Consider the following 17,939-nt stretch of genomic DNA (forward strand, 5'->3'; position numbering starts at 1 on the left):
ATGCCGTGCCGGTCTCCAGCTCACGAATAAATATTACACACTGACTGACAACTCGCCTTTGTACCAAGTTGCTATGGGTATGTTTTGATTTCATTTTCTCATCATGAATCATGTAGACTGACTGTAATTCATCAGTCCTTCATCCGTCTTTCAAAGACGAATACTTTAAGCTAGCGAAGTGGAAACCAGAGTGGATTCAGGAATCCATCCGACTCACGCGCGAGATGTGGGAAGCCCACTACAGGCCTTCACCTCAGGAAACTAATTCCCAACCCCCAAATCCTCCTCCAAAGGTAACTGAAAAAACAAAAAATAAACTGTGTAACTAGTCTCATGCTAATCATTGATTTGAAAATCACAGCAGCCGCATGCAGGTATAGTCGCAGGTTTGGTTGGCGCCTCTGAAGCGCGTGGAGGTAGCGTCCCTACAGATCCGCTCTCTATGTGGCTTGCTGGAGGGTTGAGTTTAAATGAACTAGGAGGGCCGGTGAACCCCCTCAAATGGTGGATGCGACAACAACGCGCAGGTAACACTCATGGGGGTCTGTCCCAGATGGCCCTGGATGTTCTTAGTTGTCCAGGTAAGATTTTTCATCTTTCATCACTTTCTGATTGCGATACTCATTGATTTAATCATATACATATTAGCAACAACTGTCGACGTGGAGCGTGCTTTCAGCTTTGGAAGGGATTATGTATCTCTCCGAAGGCATCGACTTAGTGCGTCCTCAGTTACGAGAGGAATGGCTGTTGCATTTTACGCAAAGAACGGGGCGATACAGAGTGGTGTCTTACATAAATGGAAGACCAATAAGAGGAACGATGCAAAGTTCAAGGGCAAGGGCAAGGGAAGATCAACAGGAAACCGAATTAAAGAAGGATGATAGTTTCTTACTTATTATCTTGAAATGAATTGTTGGCTGGCATTTTTGCCTCAAAAAATGCCGAACACCCGCGGGTACCTCCCCCAGGTCCCCGGGTACCTGCTCCCTGCCCCTCAGGGGGGTGCGGGTGCGGGTGCGGGTGCCAAGGATTGGTGGTTTTTTTGGGGAGGTACCTGCACCTGTGGCGGGTACCCAGGTAACAAGTGACATCTTTAGCAGGTTCTGGTTTGCCTTCCAACAAAAACAACATAAAGGTTAATCCTAGTCCTGATTTGGAATAAGTTTAATCCAAGAGAAGCGGACATTGGAGCCTCAGACTCCAGCACCTAGTGAATCCCAAGAACAGATTCAATCAAAGAAGCAAAAACTTACAAGTGAGGTTTTGTCAGCCAGGCTACCATACTAAAGTAGAGCTGCCATAGTAAGAACATACAATAAGGAAGTGCAGAGAAGAAGTGCAGTTGTATAGCCACTCCAAACACCACTGTGCATACTGCACCACAGTTTAAGGAAAACCCCGGCCCTAAACCTGGCAACAGTAATTGGGATAGGAATAAAGCAGATAATGTAATGTATTTTTACTATTCTTTACAAAAAGTTGGTCCTAGATACCTAAGAAGTGGAGGTGGCTCAAACCAACGCTGAAACCGCTGCGCTAAATGTATTTGCAGCAGCCAGTAGCGTATTTTAAAAAGGCACTGTTAAATTGCAGCGGTGCTACGCCACTGTGTATTTGTATGTAGTGGTTGGCCAAGATTGCATCATGCGCCAAGAAATGAAGATTGGCAAACCCAATACACTGCAGCGGTAGCGCATTGGCACAGAGATGCACTACAATTTCCAAAAATACATGTATTTTTGGCTGATTACAATGCACTGTAATGGCCATTACAATACATGTATTGTAATGGTTTCACTGTTGCTCAAACATCCAACTAAAAATTTATAAAAAAAATTAAAGCCCTAAAAGCCACACAATTGTGACAGAGAGTATTAAAGGATCACATTGGTGAAACCAGCTGTAAGGAGGCAGCTAAACCTCAGATAAGATTTACTGGGAAGTGGTTGCCAAGCAACCCATCACCAAGATCCACAGGTCACACACATATCAGCCAGTTTAGAAAGGCTGTAACCTCAAATAGGAAGTATTGGAGGTCAGGCTTGGTGCTATGAGCCATAGCCCACATCCACAGTACAGGCTCTCATGTACATAGCTATCACTTACATGTCACAGACCACACACACATGGTTCAAGCAACAATGGGTAGTTACATTACATTGCAGTATCCACACAATTTGGGTAACACCTACCCTTGTTACCGGCTGTGCCATGTTACTTTATTTGTAACAGGGTCTTTGCAGGCCTCACGCATAACATAATACCCTATTTTTTGAGGTTGTTACTCCATGTTATTATCCATTAAATCACACGCTAACAGGCCAAAAGAGGTTCTTTCCAGCCCAATATTCATCTGTTATCCAGCGCTCCGCAGGCCCCAATAACGTAACAAACATGAGTATCTTCCCCTTACATTGTGGCAGTCACATAACACACTGCTGTTACAAGTAACTGTAACAATAACAGCCAAAAAATGGTTATGTTATCACTATTGGTAGTTTAACTACCCATTGTTGGTTCAAGAGGCTGGATCATATTGAATCCAGAAACCCAGACTTCATAATATTTCTACCTCTCCACAGATCAGAACTAATTAACACTTGGAGAACAGTGCATAGAGAAGGATAAAAGGTGCAGAATTGTGAGAGGAGAAAGTGAAGGAATTTTAGGGATGAGTAAAATTTGACCCCCATGCCAAGCCTTCTCCAGGCCTCCTCCCAGTGTCTGGGTCTGAATGGACTATCTTTTCCTGCTACACATGTTCCTGGAAGTTCAAGCATTCTTCCTCCATGAACCTTTAAACTTATGTGTCTTCAGCTAAGCCGTGTGACCTGTGTGTGAACCAACAGTGGGTCGCTACTTTACTCTACGATAACCAGGCCGGGAGAGTAAAGTAGCAACCTTCAGTTATTTTTTTCACGGTTATTGTTATTGCTAGCGCGCAGATAGCTGTGTCACGGTTATTGTAACTGGCCTTTCTTCATAAGGCTGTTACTGGTAAATTAACGAGTTATTGTAATGAAAGGCCAATTTTGCCCTAGAATGGCCCTTTCATACAGCGGTTACTGGTAAATGAACACATTAATGAGCAATGAAAGGCCAAATTTGCCCTAAAATGGCCTTTTATTGCTCAATATCTTGCTCAATAACTGCTGCTCTGCGCATAGATATTGTAGCTTCCTTGAAAAAAAAACTCTCCCTGAGTGTGTTATTGATATCACACCATATTTCACAGTGGTTACCAGTGCGGTTATTGTAGAGTGACCAAAAATTGCTACGATAACGCTACTTTACCAATAACTGTAAAGTAGTGACCCACCGTTGTGGGAACTGACCAAAGAAAACAGTATGGTTGTTCAATTATTACACAGGAACCAGGCTCTCCAAGCTCTGGTTAAGATGCCTTGGCCACTCCAGCTCCTGCATCCAATCCTCATCATGAGGACAGCCTACAGGGACATGAAGCCCAGATGGTCAGCTATCTTGATCCTTCAGGGCTTCAGTAGAGCCTGAGGTTGGCTAGTTTTTGCTGTGTGAAGGGTGAAAGGAAAAAAGGGCATAAAAAGCCAGGGACACAAGCCTCTCCTAAGAGAGTCCTACCGGGACGCGGGGGTCCTCCGTTCGAGAAGCTTACATTAGGCTAGGTATGATTAGGGTGTTCAATATTGATTTTTGAATATCATTTTACATAAAATCATGAGATTTATCAAAGTTTTGAGAGGCACTTGAAATGAAGTGAACCCTCAACTTTCACCCCATCAAAAGTTTGGACATGTAGATCTTATGATTTTATGTAGAAAGTGGTTTGAAAATCAATTTTGAACACCACAGATGTACTAGGGAACTGACAAGCTGCTCGCAGCTGGTGGAGATATTTCTATAGGAGAAAAATTACCAAGGACAAGGGAAGTGGGCGAGTTCAACTCAGCTTCTCCGAGGAGGCGCAAAGTGTCTTCGAAGTACGCGACTTCCGACGGAGGCACTTTCGCCGGGAAATGCCCAACCTCAGCCCGTACCAGCTCATAGCGCGCCCTCGAACTCCGCTCACCGAATCCTCGGCCTCCTTCCTCATCCGCACATCCCTGCCGTTCTTCAAGCATCCTATCAGAAGAGCCGCGTCCACCATGGCCGCCCCCGCCCCTGCTCGCGTACAGCCCATCGTCGTCTTCGGCCCCTCGGGAAGCGGCAAGTCTACCCTGATCAAGAAACTACAAGCCAGCCAGGACTGGCCCAAGTTTGGCTTCTCCGTCTCCCGTTCGTCTTTCTAACCTTCTCTTCGTCAAAAACTTGTGCTCATGAGTGGCGATCGGGACCTTATTCTTCGGTCGATCAGATACCACTCGAAAGCCGAGAGAAGGCGAATCTGATGGGGTGGCTTACCATTTCGTCACTCGAGACCAGTTCCAGGAAATGATCAAAAACGGCGAATTCATCGAGCATGCTGAATTCGGGGGCAATTGGTCAGTCGATGTTACTTCCTGGCTAGGTGAATTTCCTCAACATTTTTCTGACCATGGGGACGGCTTTGTTTTTTTTTTTTAGCTATGGGACATCGTTGAAGGCGGTTTCGGAGGTGTCGGAGCATCAGAAGAAGAGATGCATCCTGGATATTGATGCCCAAGTTGAGCAAGAATTTCCTCTACATCATGCACCAGAGCTGTGGATGAGTGCTGAATGCGTGGGGGCGTATGTTACAATCAAAAGGGAGTCAAGTTGATTCTGAAGAACCATCCCAGCCTCAGTCCGCTCATCATCTTCGTCTGCCCGCCCTCGATCGAGGAGCTCCAGGCCAGACTCGAAGCCCGAGGCACCGAGTCGGCCGAGAGCCTGAAATCGCGGCTCGGAATGGCTCAAAGCGAGATCGACTATGCCAAGGTATCTTCCCTGCTCATCTAAGTCCTTCCTCTCCATCTGCATACTCACCATACCTTTCTTTTCCCGCTTTCCGCTCATCGTTCTCGTATTTTCTCTCTCCAGTCTGGGATCTCCGACCTTATCATCGTCAATAAGAGTTTGGACGACGCTTATCTGAAGTTCCATGCCGCCTGCACCGTCGATAAGCGCGACGATCCGAGCCACTTTCCCCAATCCGATCCCATCCCTTTTTGATCCCGCCACCATCATCATCACGTATCTAGATAGACGTCCACAGAAAAGCTTGTACATATAGAGAAATAGAAAACAAAAGCAAGTTCATTTTGAATAAACCAATCCCTCTTAGTAAATAGATAAAGTAGATAGAACCGGTTCGATGCGTTTTTCATTTTGTTTTTCAGTACTGTTGAATGCAGTGTTTTTGTCTTTACCAGAGTTGACGATGGATGCGGATGTGAGATTGATTTCAGAAAAAGATGAAGAAAGTTGGAATAAGAGCATGAAAGGAGAAAGCAACTATCTACAAATACACTGATATGAGACTGATCAAGTTCAAGTCTGACACCACACATGTACAAAACACAAGGTCAAAAAGAGAATGGGAGTATGTATCTCTGCTGACATCGTGATTGGACTTGCTCCGGTACAACTTCAATCATTCTCAAGAGAGTCAGAGATAACAAATTGAAGGTTGCCATTGCTGCTTCTCACAGCCTCAAGTTTGCAACCCAACTTACTGACAAGTAGGCTCTCTCGAATCTCATCTACTATAGAGCATTTGCATTGGTTGGGTTAAATCAAGATTGTATAGTAAAGTAAAGACCCATTGTTGCTACAGGCTTAGGAAAACATTTTCCTTTTTCCTGAAAGTTAAGATGGTTGTGTAACTTGAGATCTGGGAGGCTCCCAGACTTGACTGGAAGTCCAATTTGCTTCACCTATGCATTTGGTGCTTTCATCCCAGAGACTCAGATTCTGGCCTGATTTCTGAATTATCTGAATATTTGGTAAAGTTATGTCCCTCTGGCTTGAAATAGCCACTCGAAAATAAATCTCAAAAACAGGGAGCTATGCCATTCTAGTATTCTTCAAATACAGCTGTCCTCTTGTGTCTCATTCCACTTGGTTTGTATTGCGGTGCTCTTCAGGGCTTGAGCCCGAGCCGATGCGGCATTGCGGATACTCCAATTGGGGTTGCGATTGTCTGGTCGTGCTCGTATGATGTCATATTTTGGCTTTCACGATCTGCACGCTTGGCTACAAACCTACACCCAAAGGCAAAGACTAGAGAATGGTTCCTCAGGCTTTTATCGCCGGCGCTAAGCGTACTGCGGTTTGCACAATCCTTGCCTTTAATTTCACTATTCTATCTCGCTGTTTTTGCACATTCAGCTAACTCGGCTGTATGTTCTTTACATAGTTCGGTGCTTATGGTGGATCTCTGAAATCGCTGACAGCCGCTCAACTCGGAGGACTCGCTTCCAAGGCCGCCTTAGCTCAGTTACCTGTGGACACGACGGTCGATCATGTGATTTTCGGCACTGTTCTGGGTTCGGATCCTTCAAGCGCATATCTGGCTCGCCATGTCGGTCATCTCAGTGGTTTACCCGTCACTGTACCGGCTTTGACGGTCAATCGACTTTGTGGAAGCGGATTCGAGAGCGCCATCCAAGCTAAAAACTTAATCGCTCTGGGTGAAGCTGATGTGGTGATCACGGGTGGGAGTGAGAGTATGTCACGGTGCCCCTACACGTTGGCTGGTGAGAGTCGATTCGGTAACCGCTATGGCGTGGACCTGAAGCTGGAAGACAGTTTGGCGCACGCTCTTATCGACCGGGTCCCTCATCCGACCCCCATGGGTATTACCGCTGAGAATCTGGCCGATAAATATGCAATCACTAGGGAGGTATGCAGCATCATACATCCTTATTTCCGCCAATCGTACCTGTCAGGATTCAGCTGATATAAAAACTTGAAACCTCAGGATTGCGATCGCTTTGCTTTGGAAAGCCAAAGAAGATGGGAACAAGGCAAAAAGGATGGAGCATTCGACCAGGAAGTCATACCGGTCGAGCTGGTCTCACGCAAAGCGACTATTCAATTCAGTGTAGATGAACATCCCCGACCTAAGACAGACGAAACTTCGCTCAAGAAGCTTACACCGGTTTTCAAGAAAGATGGCGTGGTGACAGCGGCGAATGCGAGTGGGATTTGTGATGGCGCATCTGCAAACATAGTGGTTTCGGAGGCGTGGCTCAAAAAAACCCAAGTCAAACCCCTTGCAAGAATCGTAAGCCATCATACCGTCGCCGTGGATCCAACTATCATGGGAATCGGCCCGGTTGGGGCTATTAAAGGTGCTCTGAAGTTAGCGGGACTCAGCATCGGTCAGGTAGATCTTTTCGATGTCAATGAAGCATTTGCCGCTCAGTGGTTGGCAGTCGCCAAAGAATTAGAGCTACCCTTTGATCGTTCCAATATGTTTGGAGGTGCGATTGGTACGTGAAGCTATAGCTAAACCAAAATGTTTACCTTAAGATGACATATTAAAACGGAACTCTAATATCATTTCCGTCTCTTTTGTAGCACTGGGGCACCCGTTAGGCGCATCAGGGGCCAGGATTCTCAACAATTTGACTTACAACTTGATCCGACTTAATAAAAGATACGGTGTGGGGGCCGCTTGTATCGGCGGGGGTCAAGGCATTGCTGTAGTATTGGAAAAGTGCTGAAGACACTTTTCTTTTCCCTTTCTTACATTTGATCTCCTTTGATCGTATAATCGCAATCTGTTTCCCCAATTGCTTCTGCTCATATTCAGTATTCATTTTCTCTCTTTATTGGGCCCTATAGCATTCCTGCATTAACCCCTTTTTCCTTTTTTGACGAGTGATTAGTGTAACACATACATCGTAGTTTGTGTCCTATTAGTATCTGGTTGACAAGAGTTGTATTACTTAGCCATGATTCATTTTTAGATTGGGTCCATAGTAAATGAGCAGCTTTTCATTTACTCTTTGAGTGTAATATGTAGAAATCTCAAATACGTCATTTATCACGAACCCTTCTAGGTGGATCATGTGACGAATGAAAGACACTCCAAAAAACCATCAATATGTCCTCTGAATCAACGAAGGTAGACACGCATTTATTCAAGACATGAAAACATTCTATGGCAATTATTATATTCATCTATGTACATATGTATATCCAACGTGTCCATAGCATACAATAATTAAGGGGAGACATCAAAAAAACAATTAATTTCCAAATATGAGGGAAAGAGTTGTTGGGGGGAGATCAGATTCTCTTGAACAAGAGCTTGATAGACTGGACGACAAGATGCGCTTGTTCACGAGCCAAGACGGTATCATTAAACGGGATCCTTCCGGCCTCGAAGCAAGCGAGCAGAAGGCCTATGACCGGGCGGCTGGACTGCTGATCGTCCGTTTTTTGAGGACCGGCGGTGCCGTCTTCCCCTGGGGTTTGTTTGTCCGGACTGGAACTGGTGGTCTCCGCAATAAACCAAGCATTTTGGTCCTTGAGAACCCGCGGTAGTTTCGAGTAGAAATCCTTGGTCCGGGCGATCAAATCATCCTCTGTGGAGAGTTTTGATTGCTCGACGAGCTTCCCAATCGTCTTTCGGGAGTTGTCTTTCAGATAGCTTCGTAGCTGAGCGAGCAGGTCGACTGAGAGCTTCTCCTCGACCACCCGGCTGCCGATCTCAGTCAGCTCGACTGCATCCAAGCCAAGAGATTTGAGACAGCTGAGATCGACCAATCGCTCGATCCATCGGTCCACAACCGCAGATTCAGCCCATCCGGTTTGGTCTTTTTGGGTCTCCTCACCGCTACCTCGGCCGGGACGAGTATCGATACCGTAGTACAAAGGATTGACTTGGATGCGCTCGAACAGCAACGTCCCCGCTAAGCACTTGATGGCTTCGGATCTGCTGATTCCTTTCCTCTTCTTCCCACCACCAGAAGCCAATTCCTGCAGTACAATATCGATATACAAACTCGAATCTAACTCGATCGTCGATTCTAGCGGCATTCCGGCCTTCAAGAAACTCTGGTATTTTTCCAACTGCTCCTCCTCACACATCACCACGAATTGTCCCGTGTTCGAGTTCCCCAATGGATCAGCGCTTGTCGCACCCACGAAGCCCTGCATTTGGACCAACTCTGATAGCTCGGTTTCGCTGGCCGATTGGGAAGCCGCTTCACCTGACTCGTTCCCCGAGAAATGCGTGGCGCCGTGGCGAGTACCCATGACGATCACCACTTCGGCCTTTAACTGGTCGTTCGAGATCTTCCACGATGATTCGCGAGGTAGGACCATGATTTTCAGCTTCCGTTGTTGAAACAGTTCGATCCCTAACCGCATCTCCCTCGCCGACATTCTTTCATTTAGCAGCATCACCCCGTGTACCAGCATGTCCGCCACTTCTGGATGCGTGAATTGTTCTGCGTAATACCACAATTCTTGAGTCGGCTCTGTCATGTCTTGGCGGCCCATACTCGATGCAGAGCATTGAACGAGCTGCTGAGCGACGGCTTGGCATTGATGTTTAGATGGAACGAAGATGAGGACAGATGAAGTCGGGCTCGCTTGGATAATTTTCCACACAGGTTTTACCATCACTTTCCATTGATTAGACGAGTACGGTAGATTGAATGGCAAGAATTCTACCCAAATAGGTTGTGAGCGACTACCGGGCGAGAAATTGGAGACCCGTCTTTCGTCAATCTTTAGCCAGCTTGAGAGTGAGCTGGGATCCATGAGGGAGCTCGAAAAACCAAGGAGGCGAGTGGTCGAACGATTCTTCAGGATAATGTTAATCATATTTTCGTAATCCTTGCTCATGTTGTGCAAGTCCATTAGAATGGTCAAGGTCCTGCTTCGGTAGAATGGGACCGCCACGGCCGAACCAAGTTTGGCAGTCATGACCACGATTTCTAAGGAGTCTATTGAAGAACTAGCGTACATTGAAAGATCAGAAGGCTCGACTAGGACAGATATTTTGACGGAAAATGCTTTCAAACTTCGGATCAAGAATGCGCTCAGCTGTCGTGCAATAGGTTTCCTATGGGCAATCACCAGAACCCGCTTTGCTTGATCAGAGCCCAGTTTCAGTGTTCGAGCGATAGCAAAAAGTGCCAGTCGATGGAGAGCTTGTTGCTCGGGCGCACATATTAGTGCATCGTGAGGGGTATGGAATAGCGTATGGAAGCATTGCGTTTCGATCGAAGACAGCTGATTAGACAATCCAGCTAATTGAGGATGTTCATTTAATCGAGCTAGCCGAGATGTTAAGAGGAGGGGCAATTCTAGCAGAGGCGTAGGTTGAGGTGGGATAGGACATAATTGGACATCCTTGAGCGGAACTTCTTTGAAACTATCCGAGCCGATCCAACGATCGGAGATAACTCTGAGACACAATTCTTTTGGAAGGGGCCCAGAACTGTTAGAGAAGGAGAGGATGAAATCCAGATCAAAGTCAGGGGCGGATTGGCGAAGGTAGATCCGAGTGATTCGAAGGATTTCTTGCTGTTCACCATCTTCGATCCAAACCCAGAACGGTTCACCTTGCCCATGAATCTTGGCCGACCAATCAAATTCCTGACGGGCATGGACCCTCACCCTCAGCAAGCTCTGGGTCAACGGTTGGAGAGTGTGCTCAATCGACAAGCGCGGAAATTGACGAGCTGCTCGTAAGATAACGCCTCCGAGTCGATCGTTTAATCTACAGACTGAAGCAATCTCTGGTGCTGTCATTTCTGCCAAATCTTCGACTTCAAGATCCCCAGCGCGATCGTCCAAGTCATGAATCAACTGATCCGAAAGACCAATTTGTGACAACGGATGAACGAACGGCCACATTCGCTCTGACATAACCAACGCAATCAATACAAGGTCAAAGTATCCATATGGCGTAGGCCTCTGAAAAACCCCGATTACTCAACTCTCTATACATTTGCTAATCTCGACCAAAACCTTTGAAGTCTCCGCAAATTTTTTCCAGATACTGATCTCGACCAGAGCGCGGACGATTCGGGCCGAGTTTTGAGCAACATAGGCGGTATCCGAGACGAGCGCGAAATCTTCCACGAAAGCGCGGGAAACGTGAGCTTGAAGTAGGATGCTGACTTTCCCAGCGGTTGCAGTTGGCCCGCCCTTAACCTGGCAGGGTGCTTGTTCTTGCAACTGCTCCAGTTCTTCTAATTCGGAATCTCGAACTTTGATTTGATCGAACTCTACACTCTGACTGAGCATTGCTAGCACCTGGATAAGTAATCGTAATGTATGACTCTTTAGCTGGCATTAAACTGAAAAGCATGTCGGAGAGGGTAGACATGAAACAGGAAGGACTTACATCGGCCTCAGTCATTTTTGGCCGGAATGACTGGTTAAAAATCTCGATGGTCGAATGCTTAATGTAATACTTGGACGCAATCCTGCCGAGCTCGGTAGGATCAAGCGATCCAGTCACTTGATCGAACTTGATCATGCCGATCTGGTGGAGTCTCTTGGCAGCGATCTCGATTAGTGAATGCCTCTTACTACCTAAGAACGGATCATCCTCCACATCTGAGATCGTGAGTCCGTAAACCATTGGATTTTTACGCATCCGTACGAATAGGTAAGTCCAACCAATCCACTGTACGCCTTCGTCTATAGTCCGCACCGTGCCTAGGGCAATCTCTGCGTTCAATGAGTCTACAATTCCCGCGATAAACCTCCAGGATCATGTGACAGTCAGCTACTATCATTAGGAACACGTCGGCAGTGTTAAACTCAAACTTACTGCGATTCGATCGGATGCTGTTGGGTTATGGCAGCAACATAATGATCCAATCGATCATGGGTAGTGCAAATGTACCCCACGCCATGGTCTTCGTACTGAGGCCGACCTAATAGGAGCAAAGGTATGAGCAACATGGCAAAACAAAATAGAGCAATGTTATAGATAGGTTCCGACTTACCAGCTCTTCCAAAGATCTGCAGGACATCGAGGATCCCCAGATCGACAAAGGAACCTTTGGAAGCGTCGTAGATTTGAGTACCTTTAATGATAACCGCGTACGCCGGTAAGTTGACACCCCATGCTAGTGTTGCTGTACAACAAAGTACCTGAGATTATGATCAGCACTGATAAGTTTTGTGCCAATTGTACTATTCGGCAAGCAAGTGTATACGTACTCGCGTAACACCAGCCTCAAACAAGCGTTCACTGATAGTTCTATCCGAACGTAACATTCCCGCGTGATGGATGCTGGGTATAAAGTTGAATCAGCTGGGGTAACACCAGACGTGAAATACTTGTGATCTCACCCGAAACCGTCTTGTATCAATTCTTTCATTTGTCTGTTGGAGGAAGCAGATAATTCCCGTTTGAATGAATCAAAACTGGCGTGCTCGGTGGGATCAAACAGCTCGAGAATATCCTCTTCCATGGCTTTCTCTTTCAACATCTGAGCCGTCTTGACAGTTTCCTTGCGCGCGTGTACAAACACCATCACTTGATGCCCCTCTTTGACTAGTTCTGATACCTGGGTTGAAAAAAGACATCGTGAAAGATTAATACAAGGCTGTATGAGATTCTTTTTCCATTCAAGGTGAGATTCACCTTCTCAAATGTGGCTTTGTCGAGATTGGTTCTTGAAGTGGCCGAATTAGGTTTACCGCGAACGCCGAGAAAATGTTGCTCCAGAGGTACAGGCCTAAAGCTGCTATCAAAGTAAAAGAGACCTTGCATTCTGTTGACCCTAAGGAAGTCAGACACATCGACGTAATTGGGCAAAGTGGCCGAAAGCCCTACGATCCGAATAAGAGATTGGGAGGATTCAACCTAAAATAGCCCAAGTTAGAAAAGTTTACCCATCTGATTTGCAGCGTCAAACCATGGTTGCTGGAGTGAAAGACACTTTACCTGCCGCAAGGTTCGGGCCACAATTGTCTCAATAACGGCCCCTCGGTCTTCGTGAAGGAGATGGACCTCGTCAATGATTAGTAATCGAACTCTCTTGATAGATAGAAGACAGGCAGAAGCATCTTAAGTTCTCAGTGATTTGCGGTCAAATTATATTGAAAGAAATGTTACTCACTGAGACGAGGCTCTCTTCACCAGAAGATTTACGCGTGACAACGTCCCACTTTTCGGGCGTGGTGACAATGAGATGTGTCGCGTTGATTTCTTCTCTGGTCAATTGCATGTCACCTAAAATTACCAACGGGCATTAGCGTCGACAAAGAAAGAAAGAAAGACTATACAGTTCGCCGTCTCAAACTTACCAGTCAGCTCTTTGACGACTGCGCCCAGCCAGCCGAGCCTCTTGCCCATTTTACGTACAATCTCGGCGGCTAAAGCCTTCATTGGAGCGACGTAAATTATTTTGAAGTCGTTCCTGAGGCCTTTGACTGGTTTATCAAGATTGAGATCGCCGTACTGAGAAATCGCTCGGAGAATAGTCAACATGGCCACATCTGTCTTTCCCTAAATTCAAGCAATGTAAGTTGAGGTAAGAAAAAATTGATTGTTACTATGGCGTAGTAACCTTCCGGTAACTTACTGCACCAGTGGGAGCACATATCAGCATGTTTTCATTGGTTTTGTACGCGATCGGATAGACAGCGCTCTGCAATCGGTTGAGAGTCTTATAACCCTATCTGCCATGAAGTGATATAGGGTGAGGGGGATTTGAAAATCAAGTGGGCTCAATAGAAGTTACTTTTCTGTTGATGGCGATGAAGCTATAACGAACCGAGAAGGATTTGCGTGAGATGGGATCGAGTTCATCAATCTCGATCAGATGTTCGTCCGAGCGCATCGGAATTTTATTGGAGGGGGGGATCATGATCTCTTCGAAGAGCTATCAAATGATTCGTTATGTCAGGCTTCTCTTGTCATGGTGGAAGCGTCCATAGATTGGATGTAACCTGACCTCATGGGTGGATCTGGTGGTCCCGATCGGAAGGGTGAACTTCTTCCCAGTGAGGCTTGTGAAGGCCTGTTGGCAGCCGTTGGAGAGGGTTGAGTCGAAGATGTGAGGGTTGATAGGCTGGTCTGTCAGGAACTGGTGGCGAGCGTGAAAAGAGAAAGAGATGGATTAGTTGAGGGAATCGAAATTACGTTCTTGATGATCAATTTGACTGACTCCATCTCGACTGAATAAAGGCCGGTTTGCAGCTTGAGCCAATTGTTGGGCTTTGAATGCGTCAAGATATGGAAGATCGAACGCGTCCTGCTGGATGTCTGTTCGAGTCCTTTGTGCGCGATTGAGGTCGACCCGTTCTGTGAAGTCAAACGTGCGAACTTTCTGGACGATTTGAGGGACGAGGTCGATTGCCTGGAAGCCTAGTAGGTCCAAGATCTGATTTGACAGCCCCTCCAAGCAGTTCGGATCTAGCGGGTCAGCCGAGTATTGCTTGAAATGGTTCTTGAAGAGGTGGATGATTGATTTTGCCAATTGCTCGTGATCGAGCTCGTTCGAGCCTGCCGGGTAAGACGAGATCAACAGTTGCCTGCAGAGGAAGAGAGAGAGAAGATGGTTAGTTGTTGTCTAGTAGGGTTTGATGATTTTTGATTGACTGACCGAATAGAATGGTGGGCAAATTGATAATCAGGATCTGAGAGGATGAGATCGTCTGGAGTGGGCAGTATAGGGTCCTCATCGATGCTGTTGAGTAGTAGGTTGCTGTCACTGCTGCTGTTAGTCTGCGTCAGTTGATCGAGTTGAGTTTTAATTGATGAGGCCAGTCGGTCGAGGTCTTCGCTCGAGCCTTCCATCTTTCCGTGGTGGTGTGGGTGACGTGGTGAAGATGGCGAGTGGTCGATTAGGGCCCGGAGAACTGTGTCTGGTTGACCCACCACTTCCCGTCAGCATTAAGAGAGCTCTAGATTCTCTAAACCTTAAATTAAGACACCTACCAAAACCACAAACAGCGTAACATGAAAGCAATGAACTATTGTGATTCCCGAACTTGTGGAAGTCCCTCTTCTGCGGGGGGGGGGGGGGGGCGGGCAGCCCTCGCCGAGCGACCCCTCCGAAGGAGGGACTTGAGTCTAAAACCGACTTACAACCGCGTCACGGTTGGCCAGTTTTGGTGTAGCCAACTTTTGGACGGCTGCACCTCCTGTACATCCATCTCCCCGGAGGTAAAAAGCTGGGTCGGAGATAGAGGAGGATGGTGCGGACCTCCTCATCCACTTTTCAAAAGAAAATATTGAAAATTGGAGGAGCAGGAATTTTTTCAAGATTTTGAAAATCTGAAAATCTGACTATTCAGGATTGAACTGAAGTTGATTCTTGGCTTCTCAACCAGGATCCCTCCTTCACAAAATTCCTCAAAAAAAATTCTGATTACTTATGAGACGAAAAGTCTTTGATAGAGTTTGAGGGTGCTGTTAGACACAAGCGGACAAGCGGACAGCGGTGGACAACGGCACAAGACAAACCTTTGATAGAGTTTGAGGGTGCTGTTAGACACAAGCGGACAAGCGGACAGCGGTGGACAACGGCACAAGACAAACCTAGACGGTAGTCAAACGTGATCAGCTTTAGCGAAGTGAGAGTTGAGCAATGTTGATTTGGTTGGAATTGCTAGCACACCTTTGATAGAGTTTGAGGGTGCTGTTAGACACAAGCGGACAAGCGGACAGCGGTGGACAACGGCACAAGACAAACCTAGAGAGTGAGCAGTAAAGATGAGACTAAAGAAACAATGGAGAGAAAAGATGGAAACGGAAACAGACCTAGACGGTAGTCGAACGTGATCAGCTTTAGCGAAGTGAGAGTTGAGCAATGTTGATTTGGTTAGAGAACCGTTACAAAGAATGAGATAGCGGTATAAAAACTAATCAACTAGGTTTACAACTCAAACGGAAAGCGGAACAAAGTGCGACTATCACAGAATATGCAAGATGAACTACGACTAGAATATGCATATGGAAAAACCGTCTAATATTACTATCCTGGGATGGCCATCTTGTCCTCTATTGATTACATAAGGAATGGTTTGGTTTGAAGAAAAAAAAAACAAAGTCATGTTGAACTAAAATTGGCTTGTAAAAAATCCTACACATACAATTTTTGAAATATTCAAAATCCTTCTTGATGGGGATGAAGACCCCCATCTTGAGCACACCCTGCCCAACGTTATTATTGACTGGGTATTTGGGTGTATTTTATAGGATTTTTACAAAAAAAAGGACCTCAGAAGCCCAACTGTGACACACGAGCATGCGCGCTTTAGACACAAGCCTCTCCCGCACTTCGTGCGGTCAACGGAGAGGCTGTACACGCTTGTGTGATTCCATGAACGCTTGGACGGATTTTCGAGCTGTGCAATGCTGTGCACTCAAAATCATGGGATGCTGGAATCCAAGTTCAGGATTTTATGACTTTCTGCCTGGCAACAATCATGATCTCTGAACCTCAAAGTAGATCTTTGATCCTTTGCCACAGCAGAAGGGATCACCATTGGTGGCTGGTGGTGATTGAGGTTTCTTTCCTCAACCATTCCATGAAGCGAAGCCATCAGCTCGATATATTGCTTAAATGTTTATTTTCCCTTGAAATCATTCAACAAAAATGTCATGTTTTGGAAGTGATATACTCGGACCAGAGGTTCCGCCTGATTGGACAGATTGTCTGGAAGACCATGATCTAGAATTCCTGCATTGCTTTGGTCAACAAGAGGTTGTACCATTCCAAGACAATCAAGCCTATTAGTTGTAGCGTGCCCGGCTGCTTCTTGGCTTCTGTCTGCCTTTTTCACCTTTGGGAGCTATGAGGTTCTCAGAAGTGAAGATGGGAGCACGCATGCCCTCCAAAGATGTTACAACTATGATCAATTTTGGGCAGTAAATTATGCTGTTGGTTGTGTATTTATTGCAAGGCTGAACAAATGGAATCATATCTTTACAACAGGATGTTTGGAAGATAAATGGGCTCATAAAGCTTGTGATTTTTTGAAGACAAGAAAGGTGAGCTATTGGAAAACAAAGATGATTGGTCGATAACAGGGCTAAGGTTCAAATCAAGAACAAAAGTGATGGTGAAGAGTTCCCAAAAACTGTTCAACTATGTACTCACCAATTTGACTTCAAAGAAAGAGGACACCTCCATTAGTCCGAGACATCATAGCTTGAAGGAAAAGTAAACTGACTCACCCTTTGAAACTGGAAAGTTGGCAGGAAAGAACTCCATTTGCTCGACGAATGCAAACTTTGCAACCAACGACTTCCTGGAGTTCACTGTTGAAGGTTTCTTCAAGGTGATTGATAACCTGTTGACTAGGTTCTTGTGTATTGCTTGGATGCTAAGAAGTGTGCCGGTTGAGTCAAACAGTTGCTGTCGCATCTCTTCAAGGAACAACCCCGGTTCAGAACGAACCAACTTGACCATGAATCAACATTCCTCGCTTGAGAGTGTCGGAGGCCATCCGCGAGTTTCGTAAGATTCAGGACTGCAAACAATTGCCTTGGTTTCTTGGTAAAGCAGCATCCATTGCTGGAAGGACTGCCTGGAGATCGTCTTGCCGAGGGTTTGACAGATGTGCGGTTTGGAAAACCCCTCGAGCGCCATTCGGACCGCCACAACCTCGATCGCTGGCGGATAGGGTACAAAAACCATGACGGTAACGAAGCGTGGTCGGTCGGGTTGGAGGTGTTTGTTGAGAACAAGGAGGGGAAGAGGGCACGATAGATCAGCTCCATGCAGTGTTGGGCAGAAAATGGCAGAAAACCAAACCTTTACTGGTGCTGTGCCTTGCTGTACACTCCAAACCCATAACTTTAGCCCAATGAAAATCTTGAGTGGTCCAAGATTAAGCAGAATCACAATACAGGCATAGGAAAACATTTTCCTTTTTACCAGGTGACTTCCCGTCGAGGATTCGAGGACCTCCCAGAAGTGATTCAGAGCCCAAAAATAGACTTTTGGGGTCTAAACCGTTGCACGGGATGTCCTCCAGTGTCCTGCTTTCGATGACCGGCACAGGAGGGGAGTACAACACTAAAATGCGCTGCCTTTCCCGGGCCAATCTGGTGCTGTTGA

General features: G+C 46.2%; 3 protein-coding genes across 3 annotated transcripts; 2 read left to right on the forward strand and 1 right to left on the reverse strand.

Moving 5' to 3' along the window:
* Nucleotides 1-3,998: 3,998 nt before the first annotated feature.
* Nucleotides 3,999-5,112, forward strand: PtA15_2A783 (uncharacterized protein; the record flags this gene model as incomplete). Its single annotated transcript, XM_053166839.1, has 5 exons — nt 3,999-4,257; nt 4,337-4,463; nt 4,546-4,624; nt 4,708-4,878; nt 4,981-5,112. The coding sequence occupies 5 exons, from the start codon at nt 3,999-4,001 to the stop codon at nt 5,110-5,112; spliced, it is 768 nt and encodes a 255-aa protein (XP_053018021.1).
* Nucleotides 5,113-6,169: 1,057 nt separating this feature from the next.
* Nucleotides 6,170-7,610, forward strand: PtA15_2A784 (uncharacterized protein; the record flags this gene model as incomplete). The annotated part of the gene is made up of 4 exons (XM_053166840.1): nt 6,170-6,211; nt 6,299-6,784; nt 6,863-7,376; nt 7,465-7,610. The coding sequence occupies 4 exons, from the start codon at nt 6,170-6,172 to the stop codon at nt 7,608-7,610; spliced, it is 1,188 nt and encodes a 395-aa protein (XP_053018022.1).
* Nucleotides 7,611-8,178: 568 nt separating this feature from the next.
* PtA15_2A785 (uncharacterized protein) lies at nt 8,179-14,668 on the reverse strand (the record flags this gene model as incomplete). Its single annotated transcript, XM_053166841.1, has 16 exons — nt 8,179-10,766; nt 10,845-11,163; nt 11,255-11,618; nt 11,687-11,792; nt 11,865-12,012; nt 12,082-12,154; nt 12,214-12,431; nt 12,509-12,730; nt 12,812-12,904; nt 12,987-13,099; nt 13,174-13,375; nt 13,452-13,544; nt 13,644-13,751; nt 13,824-13,955; nt 14,037-14,403; nt 14,475-14,668. 16 exons carry the CDS (start codon nt 14,666-14,668, stop codon nt 8,179-8,181), a joined length of 5,340 nt encoding a protein of 1,779 aa, XP_053018023.1.
* Between the last annotated feature and the right edge of the window lie 3,271 nt (nt 14,669-17,939).

Source organism: Puccinia triticina, chromosome 2A, assembly GCF_026914185.1.
Source record: "Puccinia triticina chromosome 2A, complete sequence".
Lineage (NCBI taxonomy): Eukaryota > Fungi > Basidiomycota > Pucciniomycetes > Pucciniales > Pucciniaceae > Puccinia > Puccinia triticina.